Below are 27,393 nucleotides of genomic sequence, written 5' to 3' on the forward strand. Positions count from 1 at the left end.
GGAGGACATGGAGCATGTACAGGGGACCTAACCTCATTCGGGGAAGCTGAGGGAAGGAAGAGCAGGGCTGGAGAGGAGAGATGGAATTCGGGTGGGGGGGGGTGGCAGGTGCGTCCAGGGGGAAGAACCACTGAGGCTGCTGAGGTAGGCAGGGGCCAGATCTTGGAGGAGCTTGAAACCACTGACTGGGCAGCAGAACCCACAGAGGCGCTTTAAGCAGGAATGCGGTGTGCCCAGGAGTGCGGCTTGGCCCACTCTGGCTGCAGGGTGGAAACGGTGGCAGGAGGGTGTGGAGTATGTCAGGAGGAAGCTGCTGAATACAATTCAGGTAGGTTTTCCTCCCCCGGCGCTGGTTCCTGTGATGGTTTGCACTCCTGGGTCTGTGCTCTGGGAAGCTGCGATGCCCTCTGTTCCCCTGGCTGTCCCTCCAGTCTTGGAGGCAGTCGTTTGCCTTGTTGCTTCCCCTCTCTTAGGGATCTAAGACGAGTCATCGATTTTTCAGTCTTTTCAGCTTTTTGCTTGTTAGGACAGAGTGGCGACTTCCAAGCCCCTTATGTGCAGAACCACAGAAGACGCTTTTAATGATTGCTTCTTGGTGGGTCTGTTCCACTGCTGTCCTCTTTGGTGAGTTCCTGAGGGTAACCTTCTATTTGTATCTGTAGCACCTTGCGTGGTGCCTGGCATGTAGCAGATGCACAAAACATTGGGGTTGGAGAGTGGTGTGTTCCTGGGGGAAATTTTCACCTGTGGTTCTGAGCAATCGGAGTGACGGGATGGACTGAGGGTAGAATGGGGGGTCTCTTGTAGGATGCTGGCAGGGTCACTGCACAGTGACTGAAGGCCTGTGCCACAAAACATGCTTGTCATTGTCCTCATGCTGGCACTTTCGGGGTTAGTTATTGAAAAATGTGTATGACAAAGGGAGAGAGAAGACAAATATTCAAATAAGAAGTCTTCATTTGCCTTTGCTTAAAGTATTAGCAGTGGTTGAGGTTTGATCCTGCCAGGCTCCCATTCAGTAGTGGATTTTACCTGGCTGAAGTTGATTATCTTGAAGTCTTAATCCCCACCTTGGGTAAAACAGATCTTTTTGTCTCCAGGGTCGGGTGACCAGGGGAGCCTGGCTGCTTCCTGTGACTCTGGACTAGTATCTTAGGAACAACTCTTCAGTGGTCCGGGGTGAATTAGCCGCAGACTGAGGGTTTGGCCAAATGCTTTCATCTAGTTTGTGACCAATAACCTGTTCCTATTTCGTAATATATTTGTATGGAACTTCATAGGCCATGTAAGAGCCTGTGTAACTTATTTATGATAACTACGAGCTGTTTAATTTTTCTGCCTGACAGAGTAAAATTCCATAAAATTTTGCTGTTGAGAGTTTTTGGTGGGTTAGCACCCAATGCCAGTGTTTAGGCTCTAAGCTCTGGGACTGGCCTCAGATCAGATTGATACAGGGCCTGGCACAGAGTAGGTGCTCAGTAAATCTCAGCGAAATGAGTGTTTATGGGTTCAGAAAGATTTAAACCACAAAACCAAACAGATCCTAACTACCCTCAACCAACACAGAACTAACCATTTCCCCCTCATTTCATGACAGTAATCTGTCTTTCCCATTTTGGATTTATTTCTGTTTGGAAGTCGTTCAGACTCTGGAATTTTCAGCTGCTGCCCTAAGAACTTAGGGTGGCTATAGATGGGTTTTGTATCACTTAAATATGTGTGTATGTGTGTGTTCTCATGGTTTTTCTAAAGAAATGTGATTTGCTTAATTGGCTCTCCTAGTTATTTGGAAAAAGATATTTTCTTTTTAACTAGTCTTAAGATAATTCACAACATGGGTCCAACGTCTCCCCACCCCCACCCCACTGGAGCAGCTGACACTGTTTTGTCACATTTGCTGCCCTGAATACAATCATCTGTGTCAGTCTCTCAATGTGAACATGGTAAACGTCAATGTGAAACACTTGAAGCCAATCAAAATATCTTTTCCTTATCCTGGAAGTGTGAGTTTTGGAGAGATGACCAACTTAAGAGGTAGGCTTAAGTTCTGTATTATCTTAAATTTCTAAGCTTGGTATTATCTTAGCTACACAATTTAATAAGTAATCTTGAATTCTGAAAATTTGTATATTATCTGATCAGGTTAGAAATTGTAAATATATTTCTCAAGGTTATCAAGATCATATCTACTTTAATTTATATTTAGTAGTAATTGAATGAAATAGGATTGTTAAGGTGCATTGCCACAAAATTTATATTATAAAATAGTTGGAACCTTAATTTTCTTCTAATATATTTAACATTGAAGATGACAATATACATCTATACATGTTCACACACGGTGTTGTAATGTATACCATTTTGTAATCTGACATGTAATCTTCCTCTTTCTGAGAAAAGTTTTTCCAAATGTGGCCTTAATCATTTTTGTTCTGTTCAGTCTCATAAACACATGATGGATTTTCTTTTTGGTTGTTGTGAAGCTTAAAAAATTCAAATCTATTGGCCTATTTTTGGCACTCTAAATTTATTAAGTTCATTTTTGAAAACTTCCTGGTGATTTATGAATTATTTGTGTGTGTGTGCGCCCCTGCATGCACATGCGTGTACACACTAAGGATGCAGAAGCTGTGTAAGACAATGTGTGTGTGTCCACAGCCTTTCCTTGGAATACTGCTTAAGAAATTGGAGCAGGTATGTGTTTTATCCGAACATGCTAACGTTAGCATTTAATGATACTGCTTTCTCTTCCAAGCAAACTGACAAGGGCAGATGAAGGTCAGTTTTCCAGAATGGGTCTGCGTCTTCTGACCCATGTTTTTTTCGGTTGGCTGTTGCTGTGAGGTCTACCTTCAGATGCAGATACCTTGTTGAGTCCATTCGGCTCTGACTGTTGACCTCTCTGGGTTTTCATGGTGGGGACTGAGAGATGTGATGGAAGTTTGATTTTGTATCAGATTAGAGGACACGTAGCCTGTTCTGTTCCAGAGAAGAGCCAAGGCTGCCAGAAATAGCTGGAAAGGTATGCTGCACTTAGATCTTTCTCTTAATTAGTCAATTGGATTGAGATGGTTCTGGAAATCTTCCACAGAGTTATTTTAAACTTGGAGTTGCACAGTCCGCGTTGGGTTGGCCCAAGGTACTCTCTCAAGAGGCAGAAGGTCTTCTAAGGTTGCTTCGGCTTTAGTGCAGGCCTTCATCTCATGCTTGGATTGTTGTCACCACCTCCTTTGCTTCCACCACGCCAGCCCCTTCCAAATGTCACATTGCCATGGGCGTGCGGCCTATGTTGTCCCACAAGGCCCTGTACTTGTTTTAATGCTCTGCTGTTGCCATCTTGAGGTTTCTAATTTTTGAAGAAGGAAGCGCCATATTTTATTTTGTGCTGGATGCTGCAAATTAAGTAGCTGGTCTTGGCTGTAAGAATGGCATTTCTAAAACTATCTATTTTTAAAAAATCCTTCAAAGCCCATACTCCTTCTCTTACCTGTCCAGCTCTCTCTTTCATGATGTGCTTTTCTTTGGATGTCACTGTGGAAGTTGCTCAGGTCTGCCCGCAGCCCTGTCCTCTGCGACATTGGCTCACGGTGCTTCCTTTTCTTCATTTCCCTACCGACCTGGTTCATCTCTGTCTGTGGTTTGAAATGCCGGAGAAATGGACAGAGCTGTGAAACCTGACATGGCCACCTCAACTAGTACTGATCACTCTTTCTCTCATCTCTCTCTTGAAAAAGTTGTTGTCTGCTGAGGTTGGGCCGTGTTTGATCTCGGGATAATGGTTCTGTGATAGCTGTACAGGGAGGTGAGGCTGATTTTTGCCAAGGGGGGAAGAATTCTCTATCATATTCAGGGTGTTCATTCATTCATTCATGCAACAAATTTTTATGGACCATCTAATACATGCCAGACTGTATTCTAAGCACTGAAGATACGGCAGTGAACAAAATACTTCCTCTTTTCTCAATGAGCTAATCACATTCTAGTGGGGGAGTCACAAAGTGAGTTAAATAGATCAGTAGAAAACAAGGCAAAGTAGGATAAGAGACTACAGGGTGATGGGGGTATGCCTGTGCTATTTTAGTTGGGGTGGAAGGCCCAGTTGGGTGACACTTAATCACAGAGCTGCATGAAGCGAGGGCTTGACTCATGTAAGGCTCTGGGGAAAGAGTGTTCCTGGCAGAGGGAACAGCAAATGCAAAGGTGCTGAAGGTCCACATGCCCCATCTTGCAGGAAACTGCAAGGAGGCTGGTGTTGCTGGAATACAGTGGGCAACGAAGAGAGAAGTAGAAGGCTGGGTCAGGGAAGGGGGCCTCATCCCACGGGGCCTTGTAGACCAGCTGAGGACTTAGGCTTACGCTCTCAATGAGATGGGAAGTACTCTCAAAGAGGTGGGAGGCTTATGACTGGCTTGGTCTCTCTAGCTGTTGCTTTTATGCAAAGGAGCCATCTCAAATGCCACGGAGAAGTGAAGGAAGCTAAGAATTGAGAATTGACCATTTAGGTAATATGGTTATTCTTTTGGTTGATGGATGTGCAGAAGACCCCTGAAGCAATCTTTAGATTTTGTGGCAGGTCAAGTATTGCCGTGGGTGACGGACCCACTTTGATCTCAGCTATGAGATCCTTTGTCAGTTTGTTGATTCTTTGGCCAGTTGTCCCTTCTTCACCATGAAAAGACTTGTAAACTAGGTTTTGGAGTGTCCCTCACTGCTTCTTTCCTCTTACTCTGCTTTCCGATAAGCCATGCACTCATGGTGACTACACGACAGTCCAGGGCCATCACCGTGCCCTTCTTTCCTTGCAATGACGGAGCTTGTCCTGCAGCCGCCTGTCCACACAGTTTGCTCCGGGTTGTCCACAAGTTGCTGTTGCACTCTTATTTTTGATCAGTTGTCTTGGATATAAGAGACATTGTGGAAGTATAATTTCAAGAACTTCATGCTCAGTTAGATATAAAGAATGGGAGAAGTTGCGAAAATCGAGACAAGTGATATTTAATCTTAGGTGACATCTGAGGAGAGCAATGTTATTGACAGAGGCAGGAAGCACTCGGCGAGAACAGAGTAGGACAGGACAGTGTGATTTTGCACATGATGAGTTTGAGGTGTCAGCGAGAGGTACATGCTGAGCCATTTTCAGATGCTCAGAGGCCTTGGGGGTGTCATTGTGGATACTGTTCTTCATTACATTGTTGAACCCATGTGTATCCCGATACCATAAGTCCCCCATGTGAGGGGACCTGAAACATTAATGTGGGCCAGTCCCCAGTCCAGTTTTCAAAATCCCTCTATAATATCCCTTCCTAGGCAGTCTGAGCCTCTGTTCAAACATTTCCTAAGGCAACTTTTTCTGTGCATTTGTAATTCCGACCACTAGCCCTAATTCTAAACCCTGGGGCTTGTATAAGATGATGCCTTTTCCATGAGTCAAGTGCCTGGTTATGGGTAAATTGGGATCATGTCCTTCTCCTGGTCTTCTCTTTCCCACATGAGACGGTTCCCACTCTGTGTTTCCCTGTGGGATGATTGGAGCCAGCTCACATTGGTCTCTCACCTTGGAAGGTGTATATTTGTCGTTTATATTTACCTTAAAGTTTGGTGGGTGGGACCAAGAACAGGGCTCTGGGGCTGGCCTGACCACTGCAGAGCAGCGCAGCACCAAACTGGTCAGTTACTCCGAGCATACTGTCTCACAGTGAGTTTTGAGATAAAAAAAACACCTACCGTAACAGGTATGACCCAAGAGAACTGAAAGCATATGTTCACACAAACACTTGTACATGAATGTTCATTGCAGCATTACTCATAAGAGCCAAGAAGTGGAAACAACCCAAATGCCTGTTAACTGATGCATGTATAAACAAAATATGGTCTATTTATACAATGGAATAATAATATTCAACCATGAAAATGAATGAAGTCCTGATATATGGTACAGCATGGATGAACCTTGAAAACATTATACTCAGTGAAAGAAACCAGACACAAAATACCACATATTGCGTGATTCTATTTACGTGAAATGTGCGGACTAGGCAAATCTATGAAGACGGAAAGCAGATTAGCGGTTGCCAGGGGCAAGAGGGAGGAGGGAATGGGGAGTGACTGCTAATGGGTACAGAGTTTCTCTCAGAGGTGATAAAAACGTTATGAAATTAGGTTGTGGTGATGGTTGCTCAACACTGAGAATGTGTTCAAAACCACTGAGCTGTACACTTTAACATGGTGAACATTATGGTGTGTGAATTATGTCTCATTAAAGCTGGCATAAAAAAATATGGGTATTACCTCCTATCTGAAGGTGAGGATCTTATGAGGATTAAATGAAATAACATACAAAGCGCTCAGAGCACAGTGTCTGGGACATAGTGTGTACTCAGTTCATGATTGTTCTTGTTGCTCTTAGGAAAAGTAACACTGTAAATATCAGCAAGCTGCAGTCTTATTCACTGCCACATTTGTTACATAGTATGCAATCAATCAATACTTGCAGAATGACTGTGTTTTGTTCCTGTTCCCGTTTAGCCACATTCAGGAGTGTGATTGTCTTTTGTGTTCTGCTTCTTGCAGCCTGTTACTAAATCTCCATTCTTGGGCCTGACTTGGAGCTTCTTGTCCACTAGTGGTAATCGAGTGACATGGAGCTCTTCACAGCCCACGTTTCAGTGTTGAGGTTGGAGTTAGGAGTGTAGACTTGGTCTGGGAAAGGAAAGGTTCTACCATAAATTCAAGGTGAAGGTGGGGGTAAAATGATTCTTGAGCTTTTTTCCAGTAATATAGTTCTGCTTTACTTTTTTTTTTTTGGTGAGGAAGATTGGCCATGAGCTAACGTCTGTGCAGTCTTCCTCTATTTTTGTATGTGGGACACTGCCACAGCATGACCTGATGAGCAGTGTGTAGGTCCATACTTGGGATCTGAACCCATGACCCTGGACTGCCAAAGTGCAGCATGTGAATTTAACCACTATGCTACCAGGCTGGCTCTCTGCTTTATGTTGTTTTTTAAAAAAAATTTATTTTAATTTTTAATTTTTTTTGAGGAAGATTAGCTCTGAGCCAACATCTGCCACAAATCCTCCTCTTTTTGCTGAAGAAGACTGGCCCTGATCTAACATCCATGCCCATCTTCCTCTACTTTATATGTGGGATGACTGCCACAGCATGGCTTGACAAGTGGTGTGTAGGTCCACACCCGGGATCCAAACCGGCGAACCCCGGGCCACCGAAGCAGAATGTGCAAACTTAACTGCTGCGCCACCATGCTGGTGTCTGCTTTACATTTTTGTGAAAACTTAATTGGCCTGTTGAGAATGTGGTTCTTAATGGTTCATTATCAGTTCCCTGGAGAGCAGAGGACTTCGTCTTGGTTGAAAAAAAAGAAATCAGTTCCTAGAAATTTACCAGATTTAAACTGACATTTTGTTCTGCTGAGCCCAACTCACAATTTCCACACAGAAGAAATTTTTATTTTAAATTAGGATAGAAGCATTTTTTTCTCTGCAAATATATATATATTTAATTCACTTCCTTTTATGAACTTGGCATTCCGCTAATAACACTGAGTTGGTTTTACAACTGTGTCGGCATGGTGCCATCTGCTTATATTGAGGCTCATGAAGAGAAATAAACCTCTTGTTGTTTGTATTAACCAGCTTTTTTTCTAGAAGGTCAGTGGAAGTTTTTTCCTGTGGTTTCTAAGGAAGGTTGTGCTTCTCGGCTTCCTTAGCTTTCTGCGTACCGTGGACCACGTGGGCGATCCGTTCCCTTGTTATCGTCACTGCTGGGAGGCACAGCACCATGGGTGGCTCACATCTGGGATGTCGCTGGGCTTTCCCAGCGATTTGTGCACCATCCTCCCTCAGACTGCCTTTGTTTCCTGTTCTGATTTTCTCTTTGCCTAATTTCCATTTTCTTTTATTTTTATTTCTGTGCATATCTTCAAGAGCTGCTTTTTAATAATTCTTTGGGAGACAAATGGGAGACTGTGCCACCATTAGTGAAGCCAAACTTTAAGAAATTACTCTAAAAACATTTGCCTGCAACTTTCCCCCCACGCCAACAGGGAGGAATGGAAGAGAAGGCAAACGTGTCAGAAAAGAGTTGGTAAGCTTTTTTTTTTGAAACTTTTTTGAGTGTCTCTTTTTCCTGTCTTTTTAATAGAAGTTGGTGCTATGGCGAGGCAGTACATAGAGAAAGGTCTTTTGGTTCCAGATCACGTGATCACACGCCTCATGTTGTCGGAGCTGGAGACTAGGCGCGGCCAGCACTGGCTCCTAGATGGTGAGTTGAACTTGTGGGTAAGCTGGGCTTCTGTGAAGGGTCAGTTATGATCTCCTTGCACACTCCTTTAATTTGTTACAGATTGCAAAATACCTTTGTTCCTAAACTTTCAGTCATTTATTTAGGCCCGTTCCAATTTGTCAACGTGTCACAGACCTGCTATGGTGAAGCCTTTTAATTCCTCTGTCTGCAGACAACCCTCCTGAGAGCCACTGACTCCATCAAAGCTTGTGAATTCTCATTATGGTTCCAGTTTGGATGGTGCGTTTTTTTCCACCACTAAGTCATCAAAAGTATATAACTCATCTTAAATCAGAGATTCGTTCATTCGTAATGGGCCACACATATTAAAACCATGAGTTATCATTTTTCACCTGTCAGATTAACCAAGATAGAAAATCTGAAAATCTTTTATTGAGTGTGAAAGAGATAAGTATTGTTGAGAGTATAAATGGGCAACCTTTGGGGGACAGCTTAGCAATCATTATACTTTTTGCTTCAGCAAGTCCTTGCTGGATTTTTTGCCTAAAGATGTATCTTCAAGGATGTCTATTTTCAGCATTATTTGTAAATTGCAAGACGCTGGTAACAACCTAAGAATCTCTCATAGGTATGCTTTAAGTTTTGGTATGTTCATTAGCAAATAGTCTGTACTTATGTGTTGATACCATGGAGCTCTAAGATAAGCTGCCAAGTGAAAAAAGCTAGGTGCTGTGTAGTGTGGATCGTATATTATTATTTATGTAAAAATGGAGGGACAGTATTATATCACTGTACACACTTACAAACACATGCATATGCTCTTTCGTGGAGGATATAAAAAACCACTACCAGTGGTTGCTCTGGGTAAGGATTAGGTCTGGGAGGGAGACTTACCTGTCACTGTATATGCCCTTTCATATGTATTTAGATAATCTGGGGACCTGATTTAAACACTCAGGTAGTGATTCCTAAACTTTTTGAGACATCATGGACCCCTTGATGACAACTATGATACTCCGCCCAGGAAAATGCATGCAGATGCTCATACACAAAATATCGTACCCTTTAGTACTTGAGGAAGCTGGAATTAAGAATCTTCTATTTTAAATTTGCCCAGTATAAATCTTTTGATTTATTAAAGGAAAAAAATGGACTGGTGGATTCTTTGTCGTATTTTTAAATAGCAGGATTCCTTGGTGCAGTGAAAATAGAAAGCTGATGAACACGCTGGTTTCTAGGAACACAAAATGGGGACAGTGAGCTCTAACCACCAGAAACTTCTTTCCACTGCAGAGCAGTTTTTCTTAGTTCGTTCAGTGCACCCATTCCTATCTTAATTTGGTGAAACAGAAGCCTCAGGAAGTTGTGACAGTTGAAACCTTGGTGTTTGCCAGCCACAGAGAAGCCAGAGGCATTGTCCTCCATTCAAGCTATCACATTGCCTGAATTTCTCCTGAACTCTGGAGCCACGAGTCTCCAAAATGAGCACCATGGTGTAGTGTTTATTATGTCAGTGTTTCTCAAAGTGTGTGGTGTACAGTGTTAGTAATTGCTAGACAATGAAACAGACTTTGTGGCCAAATATGTTTAGACAATACTGGTTCAAATACTAAAAGTTGCTAGCATTTATTGAGCACGTACTGTGTGCCAAGCGTTGTCCTAAACACTTGATATTTATTATCTCATTCAGTCCCTACAACGAGCTTAGGAAGGAGACACACTGTCTCCATTTAGTGGAAAACTGAGGCAAAGTAGGATTCAGTTACCTGCTCAAGTTAGTAACTGCCAAGTTAACCACTTTCCTTTCCTTCAGGATTTTACTGAACCTTGAATGTGGTCATGTGCTTTGACTCTTCAAGGAAGGAGACATCATGAGGCATTTTCTGAATTTACTGGAGCACAGACTCTCTGACTCATTCCAGCACCCACGGGCAATCTCCAGGATTTGTTCTGTGTAGATTCTTTGTGAACTCTATTATTCAAAATATATTCCTCACTTTGTAGGTTTTCTGAAAGTTAGCTATAAAGTAGACCATGTCTTTCTAGAATGCCTTCCATTAAAAACATTGGGGGCTGTGTCCTCATGGGGCTGGGGGGGAACCAACAGACTGAATTGAAAGCTTCTGTTGAGAGAAAGGCTGTAATGGCCTGTGGAAGGCATGTGTTTATTCATTAGGCAATGATGACTAACGCTCCTACTGTGTGTCAGAATCCATTAGGTGCTGTTGATAAAATGGTAAGACACTATCCCTACTCTTTAAGGGGCTTATATCACAGTAGAGGAGTCAGGTGTGTAAAAAATTAGGTACTAACAGTCTAATGGAATCATCCATATGTGGTACCTGAGGACACAAAGGAGAAAGTTATCTGTTCTCTTGGTGGGTGGAGGGATTGGAAGAACCTTATGGAAAAAGAGATGAATAGAGAGATGTCCCGCAGGTCGATGAATAGAAGTTGGGAAGGCGGATTTTTTCAGCAGAGGAGCAGTGTGAACTGGGCAAGAGAGCAATGACTTCGCCTAGTATTTTCTTGGGCCTGCCAGCAGAGGGGGGCAGGGGAAATCCTGAGGTGGGTGGCTTTTGACTCTATACATAGATGGTGGAACTGGAGATCGTTGGCTTGAGGGACCATGGAAGAGTTGTCAAGTTGAAGCATAGCATGATCAGAGGGATCTGTGTGTCAGAAAGACTGTTCTCTCAGCAGAGGAGAGATGAGTGCTCTGATGGGGAGGAGGTGGTGACTGGAAGCCTCATAAAAGGTTGTTAGAATAATTGATCAAGGTTTGTCAAAGGCCTGAATTGGAGCAATGGCAGTGGGATGGAGCAGAGGCGCCATTCGTGAAAGAAGGGGTTGAGGAGGAAGAATTGGCAGGAGTCGTGACTGACGTCGGGGGCTGCAGCCCTGGGGTTTCTCTTCGGCCTTCTGAGCTTTTGGAGTGTCCTGGCCGGCATCATCTTCGCCACACTGCTCCAGCTCACTTAATTTCTCTGGATTCTAAAGACTTAACTCACAAGGTTATCCCCCAGTGCTTCTGTGTGGGTATTTGTCGTGACCGATGAACTTTGGCTTTGCCGTCACCTGACGGTTATTACTCTAGTTTAAATCCTTCACTTGGGAGCCTTCTTGCCTTGTAACATGAACTTATGCAGTTTTAGTAAACTTAAAATCTGTTTAAAAAGAGAATCATCTATGTTAAACTCCTTTGGAAAGGTAGTTACTGTAGTAACCACTAACCCCAGTTAGTACCGGACTGCCCCTTTGAATCCCAGCTCCGCTCTGTGACCCAGGGCAAGTTCCTGTGCCTCTCTGTGCATTTTAGTCCTCATTGGAAAACAGGGATTAGGAAAGGGTTTGTAAGGGTGAAGTGAGTGAGTGTGTACGAAGTGCTTGGAAGAATTCTTGTCATTCAGCAAGTGCTGTTTGTGTCGTAGGAGATTTCACCATTTGTTGTACATGAATTTTTTTTGGTGACTACATGAAGTGTTAAGTTTGAAAGTAGATTTAAAAATATTTAGCTCTGCGAAGTTAAAGAAGTTCAGTTATGGAACGTTTTATCTGTCTTTTCAACGCTTGGCTCTGCCGTAACTCACCCTTTCAGGGCGAGCAGCAGAAGTTCCGTTCCACCACAGGCCTGTTTTTAGTATGGTGGTCTGTCAGTCTCCTCACAGATTTAGTTTGTATCTTTCTCCTTGAGAACCCATCTGGTCACTTTTTCAGTCTGATTTTTCTTTAAAGCTCTGGGATAAATCCATTTGGCAGAGGGAGGAGTGTCAGGAATGCCGAGTTCTGCGCTCAGCTCTAAGCTCCGTCTGTTACAAGGCACATGCCCCACGGAGGACGAGCCTGATGAGTGTGCTGGAGGTGACTGCGTGTGGGAAAGTCAAGAAGAGAATCCTGGAGGAGAGATCACGCAGCGACTCGGTCTGTGTGGCTGTAGAGAGGCGCCCTGCAAGTGGCGGGTGGGACCCAGCAGAGCGGAGGCAAGCCCGGGGGACGCCAAGAGGGTGGAGGGTGTGGTGCGTGCCCTGTGTTTGCTCAACCGTGTCCTTGCTAAAAAAAGGTCAGCACTGCCTCGCCTTCCCCACACCTGCCAGTTGGGTAAGAAACACTCTTTTATGAATTTGAATGTACGTGTGGTTTTTTTCTTTCTTTCTATAATTTCCTTGGAAGTTTAATGTATGACAGCAGTTTTCTAAAAATAGTTTAATTTTTAAGACCAATCTTCTACCGGAGAAGTGTAATGCACAAGCCCTCTGGCTTTGTTATGAAGCCCTGTCTTTTTCAGTTTCATGGGGAGAGTATTTACTGCTTACTAGGTAATCTTGAGGTGAAATGGTACCTCGGGAACAATAACCAGCTCTTTAAGACGAATACGAATTCTTCACTTTTTAAAAGAGGGCTGGCAATGAGGTGAGGGCAGTGGCAGGTGTGTTAGTAAGAGATTTTTGTCATTTCTAAACTTGTCTGCCAACCTGTGCCTTTTAAACCGTAACCTACAGGTTCTCAGACTCAGTCCTAGTTTATCTCCAGGTAGCAAGATGTAACAGAATTTTCTGCCAGGTGGTTTTAGGCGTAGGTATCAAAACATTTTGAATTTGTTGTCAAAGTTTGGTTTCAGAGAAAGCAGCCTTAAAGTTGGGAATTATAAGTGGAATGTAATTTAAGCCTTTTCACTGGAGATAAAGACACCTTTAGAAGGGGGGTCCTCCTTTGGTGTATGCTTGCTTGTCCGTTGGTTTCGTCTGGACTGTACTGGGCGGGGAGTGACTGCTGCTTTCGGCAGGGGATTCTGGGTTTTTCTTTTTTTAGCAGAAGTCAGAGCTTCTTGAACGAGTGCAGTGTTTGTGTGTGTTTGTTTTCCCTGAGAGTTAGATGATCTCAGACCTGAGATATTCCAGTGAACGTGCTCACTCCGAGCCCTGGGCGTCCAAGGAGAAGGTGGATGCTGGGGAGCAGAACTTTGGAAGCTGGGGCTGGGTATCTTGTGCTGATTTTGTGACCGTGTTTTACCATACTGGACTGGTACACAACTGCTCTGACCTTATCCCCTTCGTATTTTTCTTTCTGAATCAGACCTCTGAAGAGAGTTACGTCCCACTGGGCAACATATGCCTAGAGAAAAACGCTGACAATCACATATCTTCTGAATCACGTCTTTTAAGAAATGCCAAGGCAGTTGTTTTCTGACACCCTTGTGAATGTGGGGTGTGCTTCAAAAATAAAATGTATAACAGGTTTGTTTGGAAGGTCACTGAAGATATTCTCTTTGAAAAAAAAAGAATCAGACTTTCTCCTCTCTTGTGTGTGTTTGTATGTGTACATGTATGTAAGAGGGTAATAGATCATCTTACTCATTTACCTTGAAATATTTAGTCTTGAAAAAATCTGTCAGATAACCTTTGTATCTTAGAGCATTTGAAGGCAGGGCTGTATACGCCGATACCTTGAATGGAAGGTTTGAAGCAATTGGAGTGATGCCTAAAGAACGGGGGGTAGTGAGAGGATTGGTGAACTCCTCTAGGGTGCTGGAGCTGTTTCCAGGCCTGCCAGGCAAGGACTGAGCAATCAAAATCTGTGGTGCCTCACGAGGCTCGTCCTTCTTGCCACACTCATGACTTGCCTCTCCTTGTAGCACTTTTCACTCAACAAACACTTATTATGCATACCTAATGGGTGCAATAGTTATATCTTGGGTGTTTATAAAGTGAGTGAAGGACAGACATGGCTGGCTTGGCACTGGGGTAGTGGCAGGGAGGAAAAAAGGAGGAAAAACATATCGGAGAGAGAGAGAGAGAGAGCGCATAGGGGTAGAGTAAGCTTGTCAAAGAATCGTCGGGACAGAGAGTGAAGACGTGCATCCAGCCAACCCTGGCACGGGTGAGATGGCATCTATGTTCCAGGAGGTAAGCGGGAAGATATTCACAAGTTGAGGATAGTATTCTTGGTGAAAATGACAGTGTGAAGAGAGATGGGTGTGTGTATAGGTTAGTCTTGGTGCCACATTCCTGGAGACCCCCTCTGTGCCCCAAGACAGGGTAAATGTGTCTGACAGATGTTTTATTCTGCATCCGAAATTCTCATCTGAGGAGACAGTTTGGGCAGTAGCCCTTAAATGAATGTTGTTTTGCTCATTTTCTTTGTGGGCACGTTATTATTATTATTATTATTTTGGTGCTTTGAGGGTAGAGTTTGGTCAAGGTATCAGTTTATTATATGTCTGGGTTTCATAAAGGATCAACAACTATTTGCTGGGTTTGGTTGATTTAAAAAATTGTTTTTGGGGCCGGCCCCATGGCCAAGTAGTTAAAGTCGCATGTGCTCCATTTCGGCGGCCTGGGTTCACAGGTTCGGATCCCGGGTGCAGGCCTACTCTGCTCATCAGCCATGCGGTAGAGGCGTCCCACATACAGGGTAGAGGACGATGGGCGCAGATGTTAGCTCAGGGACAGTCTTCCACAAGCAAAAAGAGGAGGGTTGACAACATTTGTTAGCTCAGGGCAAATCTTCCTCCCCTAAAAAAAAAAAATTGTTGTTACAGCTATATAGCCCTAATAATCTTCTCCAAAAAGGTACATATTTAAATTTGTGTTTTAAAACAGGTGACATTTTTTATCCTCTTCTTGGAAGAAGAAGGAATTATCAAACCTGAGACCTGTGTTTGGTTCTCCTTCCTGACGTGGTTGTTAAGTATTTGGATAGTCTTAAATGAAAGGATTTGTAGACATGTAATTAATTTCAGGTTGAATAGTGTACGGAAGGAGAACACATGATTTTGCCAGGAAAGGTGGGCAAAAAGAAATATATATATCTAGTTCATATAGGACCAGGTAGCAGCTTTCTAAACAGAGCACTGTGGTGAAGTTACACAGGAAAGACCATCACTTAGTGGGGTTAGGTTGTAAGCAGCCATTTTGGTGACACGTGACGAGTTTTGGCGCACTCCCGTCTTAGGATACGCTTCATCCGAAGTGCACAGCCCATTCAGACTTTATCTCCAGCCAGTGATTCCATTAAAGCTACTGCAGCCCCTTTGTTAATGGTCCCAGGAGATTGTGCACATTTCTTTTGGTTCTAAGTAGTCATAATTTTCCCTAGAGCTAAGTGTTTACTGAGCACCAGCTCTGCCAGGCATGGCCCACACACCACAGCAGAGCAACCCGGAGTGGGCAGGACCTGGCCATCATAGGCCCTGTTAGGAATTGGGGTCTAGTGGGGATTTGGCCTGTGCTACTGTAGGCAGCGAGGTCGTCCTGGGTGTCTTTGATTTATATCCAAACCATAAGAACTTGGTGGTGGTGGTTGTTGTTGTTGTTGTTTTTGGTGAGGAAGATTGGCCCTGAGCTAATGTCTGTTGCCAATCTTCCTCTTTTTGCTTGAGGAAGAGTGGCCCTGAGCTAACATCCGTGCCAGTCTTCCCCTATTTTGTATATGGGATGCCGCCACAGTGTGGCTTGATGAGCAGTGTTCAGGTCCACGCCCAGGATCTGAACCTGGGAATCCTGGGCTGCCGAAGCAGAGTGTGCAAACTTAACCACTATGCCACCGGGCCAGCCCCAGTACTTGGTTTTATCCTGTGACCTTTCCTATGTTCAGAGCCCTCCGTGTCAATGTGAGCTCAGAGTATCTGACTGAAGAACAAGGGACGTCTTGGGCTCTTCCCTCTTCATTTGGGTGGATTCTCCCTGAGACCCTTCCTCCGTGTCCTTTTCTGGTGGCTTTCCTTGATTGATCTGACCGCTGCCTCGGGATGAGGGACAATCCTAATGTAGTAGACACCCCTGACGTTGTGTATGTGGTTTGTATTTTCAGAGAAGGACTAGATTTTACCATGTAAGCATTAAGGATCATATGGAAAACATATGGATACAGATATTTGAGCAGACCCTGGAAAAACTTGTTTCAGAGATCAGAAAACATATTGAGTATACATTTTTGATGTGTCCCCAGGAGCTTGGCAGTGGTCCATTGAGGAGGGACCAGCACACTTCCTGACCTCATGGGCTGGGAGGAGCCAGTGCTGCGTGAACAATTGCAGTTTGGGATCTTGGGAGCATCAGGGGAAGGGGTGAAAGGTGAGAGGTGGCACAGAGAGAAAGTGACAGATCCCATTTCTGGGGTCAAGGAGGCAGCTATTACGAAGGCTTCCTGGAGAGGGCGACACTAAGAGCTAAATTTTGAAGTGGGAATAAAGCACATTCTGGATGGAGGGAACATTATGTGCAAAAGGTATAGAGGCATGAAACCACGTGGTATGTTCTGGAAACCGCAAGTAGTTGGGTAATCCTGCAGTCAAAAGAATGAGCAGATGAGGCTGGAAAAGTGGATGGGGGCAAAAGTTAAACACTCTGTGTAATTCAAAAACAGGCAGTTGAATAAGCGTCAAAGTTAATGTTAAAAATGAGTTAGAAAGATGTTTAAAATTTAAAATTTGAATTTGAAAGAGGGCATAACTTTTTTAACTTCCTTGCCAACTAAAATTTAAAAGTTAACTAGATTTAAAAAATGTTAAATTTGGACATTGAGCTCTGCTTCCCCTGTGTCTGGGCTGTCTATTCACGCGCTTCCAGGTGCGCCTGGCCCTTCCCCGTTGCTGTTTAAAAGTCTGTAACGTATGTGCAGGCTGAAACTGTCTTCAAATCCTAATTTTAGATGTTAGGAGACCTCGCTTTCCTAAGTTATGAAATAGGTATCTTGGGAATTAGATGATTTGAGAAAATTCATTGCAAAGCTTTGTCCAAAGCGTCTGAAGTAGACTTTGTTGGTTTAATGAAACAGTTGCTGTGTGCTTACTATGCACAAAGCACCACGCTAAGAAAACAGCACTGCGGTGGGAAGAGCGTGGACTTGTGAGTCAGACCTGAATAACTTATCAGTTGTGTAGTCTTGAGAAGCAAAGCTACCTTTCTTGGATTTTTTTTTTTTTTCTCATCCATAAAATAGGAGTATGTATGGCATAGGTTTGTGAAGATTGGCTAACAAACGTAGCAGGTGGTCAAATGGTAGATATGTGTTATTATTGTTATCGATGTTAAGCTCATATGTATATATACATGTATATGGAAAGACACTGATACAGATGTTAGAACTTAACATTTCAATAATAAGCTGCTGAGAAACTTAACAAAAATTGTTGTCATTCTAATAAATAAGGATCATCCTATCACCCCTAATTAAGTACACCTGGGGAAAGCTAGGTAACTAAATAAAGACACTCATCTTCTAGGTAAGGTTAAACCTTACCTAGTAACATAAAGCAAAACAATATAAAATTCTGTTGATTGCCCTACAACTAATAAGAAGACCTAGATTTTGGAAAGATGAACAAGTTGATTAGGGTCAAAAGTAGAATGAGATATGGAAAAATACAGAGAATTTACTTTTTATCTTTTTACACTGTTTTTATAAAAATGACACATGATCACTATAAAACATTCAAGTCATATGGAAAAATGCAAAGAAAAGCCGCAAATCATCTCCAATCCCACGAGGCAGAAATAACCAGGGTTAACCACTGAAAACCAGCCTTCTGGACACGTTTCTATGCACATGTGCAGATAGAAATGTCTCACCAGACTTTACATACTTTTAAAAAGTATTCAATTTTACTCAAATTTAACAATAACAAAAGCTAAAGTGAACCTGCATTTCAGATAAAACTTTTTTCATCACCAGGGATATTAATTCCTGTGGGAGCTCTGTAAGATTATGAAAGCCATTAGGAGGTTGACATATTTGTTTTTTTTTTAATTTCACACTGCAAATTTAGATTAGAGATGTTCTTTCTCTACAGTGAACAGTAAGAGGATTAATATACTTACAGCTCCTCCCACCTCCTCTCCCCTTCCTCCCCCCCAGGTTTTTGTTGTTAAAATTTATTATAAATTTTCTTCAGTAACTTTGATTTCCCAGGTTTTTTCCCCCTTATATTTAAATAATTTAAATGAACTCTGTGTACTGGTTTTCTTGCCCACTACCGCTTCTCTGTTTACTTCGTTTTTATTAATCTCTCGGTTCTCTTTCTGTGAATGTGCTAGGTACCGTTGAATTGGGCACTCGTTTAAGAATGACTTGTGTGGCACACGTATTATATCTGAGTGCAGCTGCCGTACGTTAACCCCACCTTCCCGTTTATCTCTTGATTGACTGAATTGTGTTGGCATTGTCCCTTCCTGCCTGCCTGTCTGCTCTCCCTCCCTCCTTGCAGATGGGCTCATTGGGTGCTGTATTCCCCGGGTTTCATGTTTGAGAATGTCTCCTTGTTCAGCAGTTCAGCTGACTGTGATGTCCTCGCCTGGTCCTTGGGTTCTTCAGACTGTGCAGCCGCTGGCGCGTGGTCTTCTGTCCTGGATTACGGCTCTGCTCTAGAAGCCTAAAGCCAGTCTGACTTTTCCTCCTTTGGAATATGGTTTTTTTTTCTCTGCATAGACTTCCTTAAGAATTATTTCTTCCTACGCGAAGTAAATAGTGTATCTCCCCGTTGGTTTTTTTCTCTTACATATGGTGTGTCCAGGGAACTTCTCCTACATTCTATCTCTTTTGCCCATTTGTTTTGCTGTTTCAAGAATGCCAGTTATGTTGGATATTATATTGAATATTCTTTGTCTTTATCATATTCTGTTTACATTCTTGCTTGTGTGTCTCCTCTTGCCTTCAAACACATTCAGACATTTTATCTGGCGGGCAGGGGAGAGCGAAACTTTGTTTCCAGTCCTATCGTTGCGTCTGGATTTCTCTGCCCGTGTGTGCTGTGCCGGCGTGCGGCCCGTACTGCTCTGCCTCCAGACGTCCGTGCGGATCGCTGCACTCATCTCTCCTCAGACGTCCCCTCCTCAGTGCATCCTTCCTGTGCCATCCTGTCCACCCATGTCACTCTTTCTTCTTACCTTATAATCACGTCACGTTACTTATTTATCTGCAGACTTGATGTTCCTCATACCCCAGCCCCATGCAGGCCTCAGAAGCAGAGATTGTGTCTGTCTTGTTCATGGCTGGATTGCCAGTATCTACAACTGTGTTTGACACAAGGAAAAGGCTTATCAATATATGTCCAACTACCGAGAGGTCTTGCCTGCAGCCTGCAGCTGAGCCTATATAGGGGACGCTTGGCTTCTGTTCTTTTCCTTGGGGCAAAAATATGGGCCTGTGCTAAGATTGTTTACAAATTCCTTTTGTCTCAGTTGAGACACAATGGGACCAATTTTTCCCTAATTTATTCATAGAGACTTACATTCAAATAACAAACAAGCAGACTTCTTAAACAGAAAAGCTTGTAAGCAAGGGATTTGCCGATGGCCACTCCTTCCTGGAGGCAGTGTGCATCTTCCCTTATTGGGGAAAGGCCTCGATGATTGCTTTTAAGAACAAGAGTTTTAAGCTAAAATCGTCGCGCTGCTGCCAGAGCATCTCAACGCCATTCGGGAATTTCCTCAAATCTGCCTGCCTGTTAGGAATTCATCTTTCATTTCCCTGAGCCACTTAGAAGACCCACACTTGTGGTTTAAACGCCAGTTTTCTGTAGCGTCTATCTTCTGTCTGTCGGTGGATCCCTAAGTAGTGACTATAGCAGATGTAGGTTTCGAAGTCCTTTACCACTAACCTGTAAGTGGTCCTTGAGAGCGGAACCTGCATGTTACAAGTTCCTTAAGCTCTGGGATGGAGGAGTCCAAGTGTCCCTGGGAGGTTCCAGGGAGCAGGAGGGAGATCCTGGGGCTCTGGCCCAGTGGAAACTGTGGGACTCACAGTGATGGGGTGCAGCGGAGGCTCCATCTGCCAACATCTGGAGCACAGCTGCCGCTGGTCCTTCTCACCATCTGTTAATAAAACTGGATGAAGTGGAATAGGGAGGTCTTAGACACATGTACAAATAAATATTGTGTAAACAGATAAGGTAATTATAAGATACGAGAGAGAAAAAGTCTTCCTAAAACAGGTTTTGATGGTGATCAATTTTAACTTGCTACTAAGGCTTCTGGTGGGCGGTGGGCAATGGGCAGTGTGAATGGTCTGAATGCCTCTGGGTTGGGAAAGACGGGGGAAGAATAACTTGCCCACTTTCAACTTCAGTGGATTAATTGTGATGAACCACGGCTCGCCTTTCTAACTTGGTTCTTGCTTTCCCAACAACTGGGAAGAGATGGGGGGTCAGAAGCAACCATGTCGGCCCCAGGTCTTAGTCGGGTGGGGAGGGGGCCTGATGTTGCCCGACCTTTTCATGAGCTGCCTATCCCAGGTGGATGTTGGAAGCTGCCCTTCAGGACTGCCCCTTGATTTCCATCAAGCGGAGGGCTTGGGTTTCTGCCTGGGAACGTGGTGGTGGACTCTGGTTCTTTATACCCCCTGCAGGGACGAATGCACTCCAAATTAGAAAAATTTCTAATTCCCTCTTCCCCTTCACTGCCTCAGCGTGTTGCTGTGGCACCTCCTGCTTCAGCTGCCCTCCCTCAGGTTCTTGGCGTGGCTGAGAAGAGCAGGTGCCAAGGCCCAGTGGGCAGCACTGCTGGAAACACAATTGTCAGGCAGGAATTTAGTGACATATCCCTACACTTTGTGGATCTTTTTGGGGGGTTTAAAAGACAATCTGTAGGCACCATAATTAGTGATCTAGCATGACAGGTTCTGGGAGAAATTGAACTCCATAAAATGTCAGCTTTCACCATGGACTGCCGTTTGATTGAGCAGGAGGGAGCAGCTTTTCTAGGCTGAGTTAGGAGAGGAGGGGTGGGGCAGCTTAGTGTGGACCTACGAGGAGGTATTCCATCCTCCCCCTGAGAAACTGCCTCCCCATGAGAAACCACGCGATGGGACAGCCCATGTCAGTGGTTACAGGGAGAGAAGCGTGCTTTCTCTGCTTCCATCTGATCTTTATTTTACTTTTTGGACTTTCTGGTTTCCTCAACAATTAATAGATGATAGTCACTTGGAATAGGCTGTCTAAGGAAGCTGGAATACAGCTGGTTAGTCATTTAGAAACCATGTGTTTGAGGATTACTTTCAGTCAAAATAAAAACATCTCACAGCTTTGTTGCATTTCTTTCCAACTGGAAAAGTTATTCACGCTGCCACCTGTTGACAAAATTTGAGCGTGCATCTAATCCTCTTGGTCAGCAGCCTCTGTCCACCAGAAATACCACGGCCACGTGGAATCCGACTGTGTCCTGGGCCCTTCGGGAACAGAGCCAGCCCCAGCCCTCAAGGAGCTCCCGATTTTAACAGGGGCCGTGGGGCTACAAGCAAGCGTATTTAAAGAAGAACACACACCCACGGCTAGAGCGGGGAGTTCTCCTCCTCCGGCCCACCAATATCCTCGTAGCCTGCCTCGTCCAAATCACTTAACTAAGAGAAGATAATCTTAGTCAGAAGGCACTTAAACACTTTACATATGTATTCAAATACTTTCATGTTTGGAAGGGCGATTCTCATTTAGATACAGATTTCCTGTGATAAGGTTTCCACAGATCATGTTTTCACATTCCATATATCTGCTGATTATTTGTTTTCTTACAAATGCCAAGATCCTAGCAATTCAGCATTAGATACCGAATGTTAACTAAACATATTCGAGAGCAAAATGCCCACATTTTCCCCCTACAGTCAATATGAACAGCTCCTGTCCTGGTATGGAGACATTGTTGCTCGCTAGGTTTCTGCTAGGCTTCATACCGTGCTCCTCTGACAGTATGTTCATTAAAAAAAAAATATATATATATATGGCTGGATAATGACCCTCTGCTAAAAATGGTTTAAAATGTGCTGGTCAGCTTGCGCCTTATCTGGCGTTCTGTTCTTGGCAGCTGGTTGATGTGAGAATTATGCCTGAATTACTTTGATGATTTGCTCAGCCCTGCTTGAGACACTGATGTCAATCAATTCAAGGAATGGCCGTAACGTCAGGATCTGTAAGCTGAAGAATACCCGTATCTTAAGAGTCCTGTAGACAGATAAACAGTGCTCCTCTCTTCCTGGAGCCTTTGCCCATATCCCTAACCAGAGTGACAGAGAGCTCCCATCCAGGCCGTGTGACGCTCCAGGCCTGTGAGTCGGCACTCAAACTTCCGTGGGAGCCCCAGGCCAGCCCCAGGGCCTCCGTAGCCACTACCGAGACGAGGACCCCACACCTGCGTTGACAATTACACTGCTTGGGGCCAGTCCGTTCCACTGTGCCTTGCGTCTCCATGCCGTCTGGTTATCAGTGGAAAGGGGAGTCATCCCTCAGTGTCCTATTTTCTGTTATATCCTCTTCTTTTTCTCTCTTGCTCATTCCCCTCCTCTTTCCCCCTAATTCTCGACTCTTCCTCTGTGCCCTCTGGATCCTCTTGCCTTCTAATTTTCTCCACCTTCCTCTCCGCATGCTCTCTAGCTCTTTGCAGAATGCTTTCTCTGTCTTCTGCTTAGAGAAAACCTGGCTCTGCCCTTAGGGGCCACTTTCTCTCCTGTCTCTTCTGGTATTGAGGACACTCATTCTCCCATGAAGACATCATGTGGGGTGATGGTATTATTCTGTCTGCCCACTGCCTCTTTCATACTTTTATGAAAGCTCCAATTTATCTTCATCCTTCATGTCTTTCTTGTTGCCAGACTTGCGCTTTGTCTTGACGCCTCCGGTCCCACCTTGCTTCCCTTTTCTCCCAGTCTTGGCTTTTGGTTCCATTTGCCACTCCCCCTCCAGCTGTTTACGTGGTACCAGCCCCCATTCTGGGATTTACGTAGAGTAATTTGCTTATTCCTCATGACTACCTTCTGGATTAGGTATTATCATCCTCATTTTATAGGCACGGGAGGTTAGGTAGCCAGGGTTGCAAAGTGAGGAAGTGGCAGAGCTGGGCCTGCAGCCCAGGCGGTTTGCCCCAGAGTCTGTTCCTGTCTGCTAAGCTGTTTTCCCCTAGTCATGTGTTTCGAGTCACGTGCAGTGACATGCATTGCAGTAGTGTTGGAAACCATTTAGGTGTCCATCCGTAGGGGTGTGGTTAAATTATGGTACGTCCAAACCGTGGAGTAGTCTGCAGTTATCAGAGAGAGTGAGAGAGCAACGTGTACTATGTAGAACAAATCTCCAGACACAGTAGAAGAACGAGGTGCAGGACATTTGCTGGGTGTGTGGGGAGATGCTGGCAGCTCTGTGCCTGCAGCACCAGCCCAGGCAGTGTCCCTGAAGCCACACAGGGGTTGGGTTTCTGGTCATTTGGGAAGCTGACTGCTGCAGCCGTTTCTCCCCATCTGAGAAGTTACTTCTCCCAGTCTGCGGCTTCTGTTCAGGAGGAAGAGCATGGTGTGGTCCGCGGTGCGTGATTCCGCACTTAGCCTTTGGTTCAAACCTAGCTCCCTCGGTTACTGCCTGTGTGGTCTTAGGCAAGTCATGTCACTTTTCTGAGCCTCAGTTTTTACAACTTTACAGCAAGGTGGAGATGATTCCTGTCTTGCAGAATTATTGTGACTTTTGAGATATTTATTTATTCATTCAACGAATATTTATTCTGCACCTCCTGTGTGCCAGGCAGTTTCCTAGGCACCAAGGATATAGGAGTAAACAACTTAAAAGCTCCACTCTCATGCAGCTTACATTCCGGTGGGAATAGAGGCACTCAAAAAATAAAGTAAATCACACTCAACAAATGGTCATAAATACTATGAAGAGAAAAAGAGAATAGAGGGTGACTAGGGTTCTGGGGTGGAGGGTGGAGGCGCAGTTTATCAGGGTGGTTGGAGAAGGCCTCACAGACACGGCACAGTTTGAGCCAAGCCCCGTAGGAGCTGAGGGCACACACGGGTACCTGGAGCAAGAGTGTTCTGCTCTTGTTATGAGCTGTGCGCCTCCCACCCGGCCCCCAATTCTTGTGTTGGAGTCCTACCCCCCAGCACATCAGAATGTGACTCTATTTGGATACAAGGTCTTTAAAGAGGTAATTAAGTTAAAACTAAGGGTATTAGTATGGGCCCTTATCCACCTTGACTGGTGCCCTTGTAAGAAGAGATTGGACACAGACACACAGAGGAAAGACCCTCTGAAGACCCAGGGAGAAGGCAGCCATCTGCAAGCCAGGGAGAGAAGCCTCAGAAGAAACCAGCCCTGCCAACACCTTGATCTCAGACTCCCAGCATCTAGAGCATGAGAAGATTAATCTCTATTCTTTAAGCCACCGGTTCTGTGGTACTTTGTTATGGCAGCCCTAGGAGATTAACACACCCTTGTTTTATATCTGAGAAAACGAAGGATCAGAGAGATTCCAGCACTTGTGGAAGTTCTCACAGTTGTGGCTGGGAAGAGCTGGCCTTGAGATCCAGGTGTGTCCTATTCCAAGCTTGTGCCCAGAGCCACTGGGTTGCACTGGGTCCTGAGGGTGTCTGGCTTCAGGGCTGATCTCCTCACTTTTGAGATTGGAACTGGCACCCAGCCCTTTGACTTCTGGTCCCCTGTTCTCACTTATATACTTTCTGCCCTGCCACACTTTCTTTAGCGGTGAGATCCTGGACCTGAATGGCATCAACAGGTGACTTGAGTCGGGGCTCAGTGAATCTGGGAAGATCTGCCTCTTTCGGGGGCTTCCTTCCCAGTTCTTGAACAGAGGGAGAGTAGACACACTCTTCACACCTGCTTAGAGGTAGTGTGAAACTGATCGAAAAAATGGGCCAGGTAACAAGTACTTAATATTGCGGGGCCAGTGAGAAGTTTCATGGTTCTTAATCAATCAGGGGTAAATATTAGGATCACCTGGATAGTTTTTAAAACCCACGCAAGTTCTGATCCTGCTTCATTCCCAGATGTTCCCTTCTGGAAGGCTGGGATGGAATCTGGGCATCCATAACCTTTTTTTTTTTTCTTTTAATTCTTCCCTGGTCATTTTGATGTACCCCATCAGACAGAGAATCCTTGAAGGTTTGGAATGACTGATTTCTCCTCTTGGTACTTCTAAACCGTTGAAATGATTGCATTCCAACAATATTAACATTTTTAAACTAACTCTTCTATTTTAGCTTTCATTATCTACTCATAGACTTCTCTATTTTCCATGGTTCTTTCAACTTTAAACTATTTTTAGGTTGGGAAGACATCGAAGAGCCATTGTCCTAAAGGAAGACCTCTAAGCCATCAGAATTAATTATTCTCTGTGGTCGTGAGCAGGTCTGGGTGTGAAAGCCCAATAGGTAGGACTATCCAATACATTTTTGAAATCTGTTGCTTCTGAGTTCAGCGTGTTTTATACACAGTTGCGTTTTCCACCTGATCCTCCAGAGGGCCCCAGAGGGCAGAAACCCTTGTTGGGGAGCTGAGCCCATTGGCTTGTAGCCTCATTAGCCAGAGACCCATTAGCCAATGAGATTTGAGCTTTTATTTGTTGGAGGAACTGTTACATTCTCTTTTAGAGCTCCCTAATTTTTCCTATTGCTTTTTTCAGCTCTCAACCTCTATCCAAAGGATGAAGAAGAATTTCTCCTTAGGGTCATGGTTGGTGATGCTAAATGTACCCTCCAAAATAGAAGCTTAAAAGGAATGAGCAGAAAACCTCAACGAAAGTTCTGTTATTTTCTTTCTGTACTCCAGTGAGGGTCACCTCAGAACCCACTGCTTCAGAGGCTGGCTTTTCCTTGGAAGTGGAGTTGGGGAAAGAACATAGAGGTTGACCTGGGGGCTGTTTTGGCTGCAGGCATCTCTAATTCCTGTTGTCCTCTTGAAGCTTTAGTGGAGAGTGGGTCATGGGGGAAATCAGGACCTGACAGCCAGTGAGAGGACCTTATGTGGAGGGGTCACTGCCCTCTCTGGGCTGGAATTTCAGTGTAGAATGTGCCAGGCTCTGTACCAGCGGATAGCAGGAGTGAGACACGTCGTAAGTCCCGGTTTCAGGAAGCTCCTCTTCTAAGCCCGACTCTGGGACAGTGTAGGGGAAGTTATATTAGACTTAGCATAGTGCCCGTGCCTCCTGCCGAAATTCTCCCCCCAGCATCCCCGGCCTGGCCTGTAGTGGGCTGTTGTGGCGAGGGAGGCAAAGGAAAGGCTCCGGTGGAAGGTGTGTGCAGCGTTCAAAAGGGAATTTGATGGGAAAGATAAAGGGGGAATGGTTTTATCTGGCCTCTTCTAAGACTCGTCCCTGTCCCTCCCAGTCTATGTAGCCATAGATTGAATTGAGCCCTGAGGGCCCACATGGGTCCAAATCTTGCCCTGTGGCTGCCCAGATAGCATCACATTCTTATCTACCTGGTGGCTGTCACATATTTGGGGCTCCAGAATACACCTGGGTGGTATGAAGCCTCAGTTCTAAAGTTCAGTTTGTTTTTGAACTTAATCAAAAGAGAAGTTGCTTAAACAGTGGACAATAAAGCAATCGAGCCATTCCATAACAGAAAGAAGGTTACATATTGCATTTACAGAGCTCAAAAGAGTCATATAATTTCACAGAATTAAATTGGGATTTTAAAATAAGGTGACTGGTCAAATAAGGATGGTCACTGAGTGGAAAACCAGAAGATGAGTACCCTAGGGTTACACTTAAAGGTTTTCCTGCTGTGTGCGGGCACTGCTGCCTCCAAGGCTGAGGCCAAGGTGTCCACAGTGTCCTTGATATCAGGCAGATACAGTTTGACCTTTCACCTACCTCCCCAAATGTGACGTCGCCGTGACCTGATCTAACAGAAATTCTGTTGAGATCTGAAAAAAATCTAGTCAGCAATCTTTTTTAAAGGCAATCTTTTTTTCCATCCTGAAAATACTCTCTGCTCAATTAAAAAACGTTAGACACTGTAGAAGAGTAGAAAGGAGTCATCCACATTCCCGTTGCAAAAGAAAACCGCCGTGAGTTCCCTCCAGCCTGATTTCCCAGCGGGCGCCTGTAGTGAAGGAGGTGCTCAGCCACGGAGTCCGTGTGGGAGGAAGGAGAGGACGCAGCTCGGTGGCTGTTGGTACAAGAGGCAGCACCTGGGCTTCAGGAGCAGAAAGACTTTGTCTGTTGAAGCCAGCCTGAATGCAAGACGGACGGCAAGAGGACAGCCTATGGGAGCGCGCAGGCGGTTTCTTCTGATGCCGTCTGTAATGTTGGAGCAACCCTCGTACCTAGTGGGGAGCCGTGAGTCCCTCGGGGTCTGGCTCATGACAGCCAGTGACCTGTGATGGGCCCTGCAAGATAGGCCTTCCCACCTCTGCTC

At 44.6% G+C, this 27,393-nt stretch overlaps 1 protein-coding gene across 3 annotated transcripts in view; it reads left to right on the forward strand.

The window, feature by feature from the left end:
- AK4 (adenylate kinase 4) overlaps nucleotides 1-27,393 on the forward strand; it is a 66,544-nt gene that overhangs the window by 26,845 nt on the left and 12,306 nt on the right. For 2 of the 3 annotated variants that reach the window (XM_046645351.1, XM_046645353.1), the window contains exon 3: nucleotides 8,161-8,280. The exons of the other annotated variant lie outside the window; for it this stretch is intronic. In XM_046645351.1, the coding sequence (XP_046501307.1) occupies nucleotides 8,161-8,280 (120 nt within the window). The remainder of the gene's footprint in view (nucleotides 1-8,160; nucleotides 8,281-27,393) is intronic. 3 annotated transcript variants of the gene reach the window in all.

Source organism: Equus quagga, chromosome 18 (assembly GCF_021613505.1).
Source record: "Equus quagga isolate Etosha38 chromosome 18, UCLA_HA_Equagga_1.0, whole genome shotgun sequence".
Lineage (NCBI taxonomy): Eukaryota > Metazoa > Chordata > Mammalia > Perissodactyla > Equidae > Equus > Equus quagga.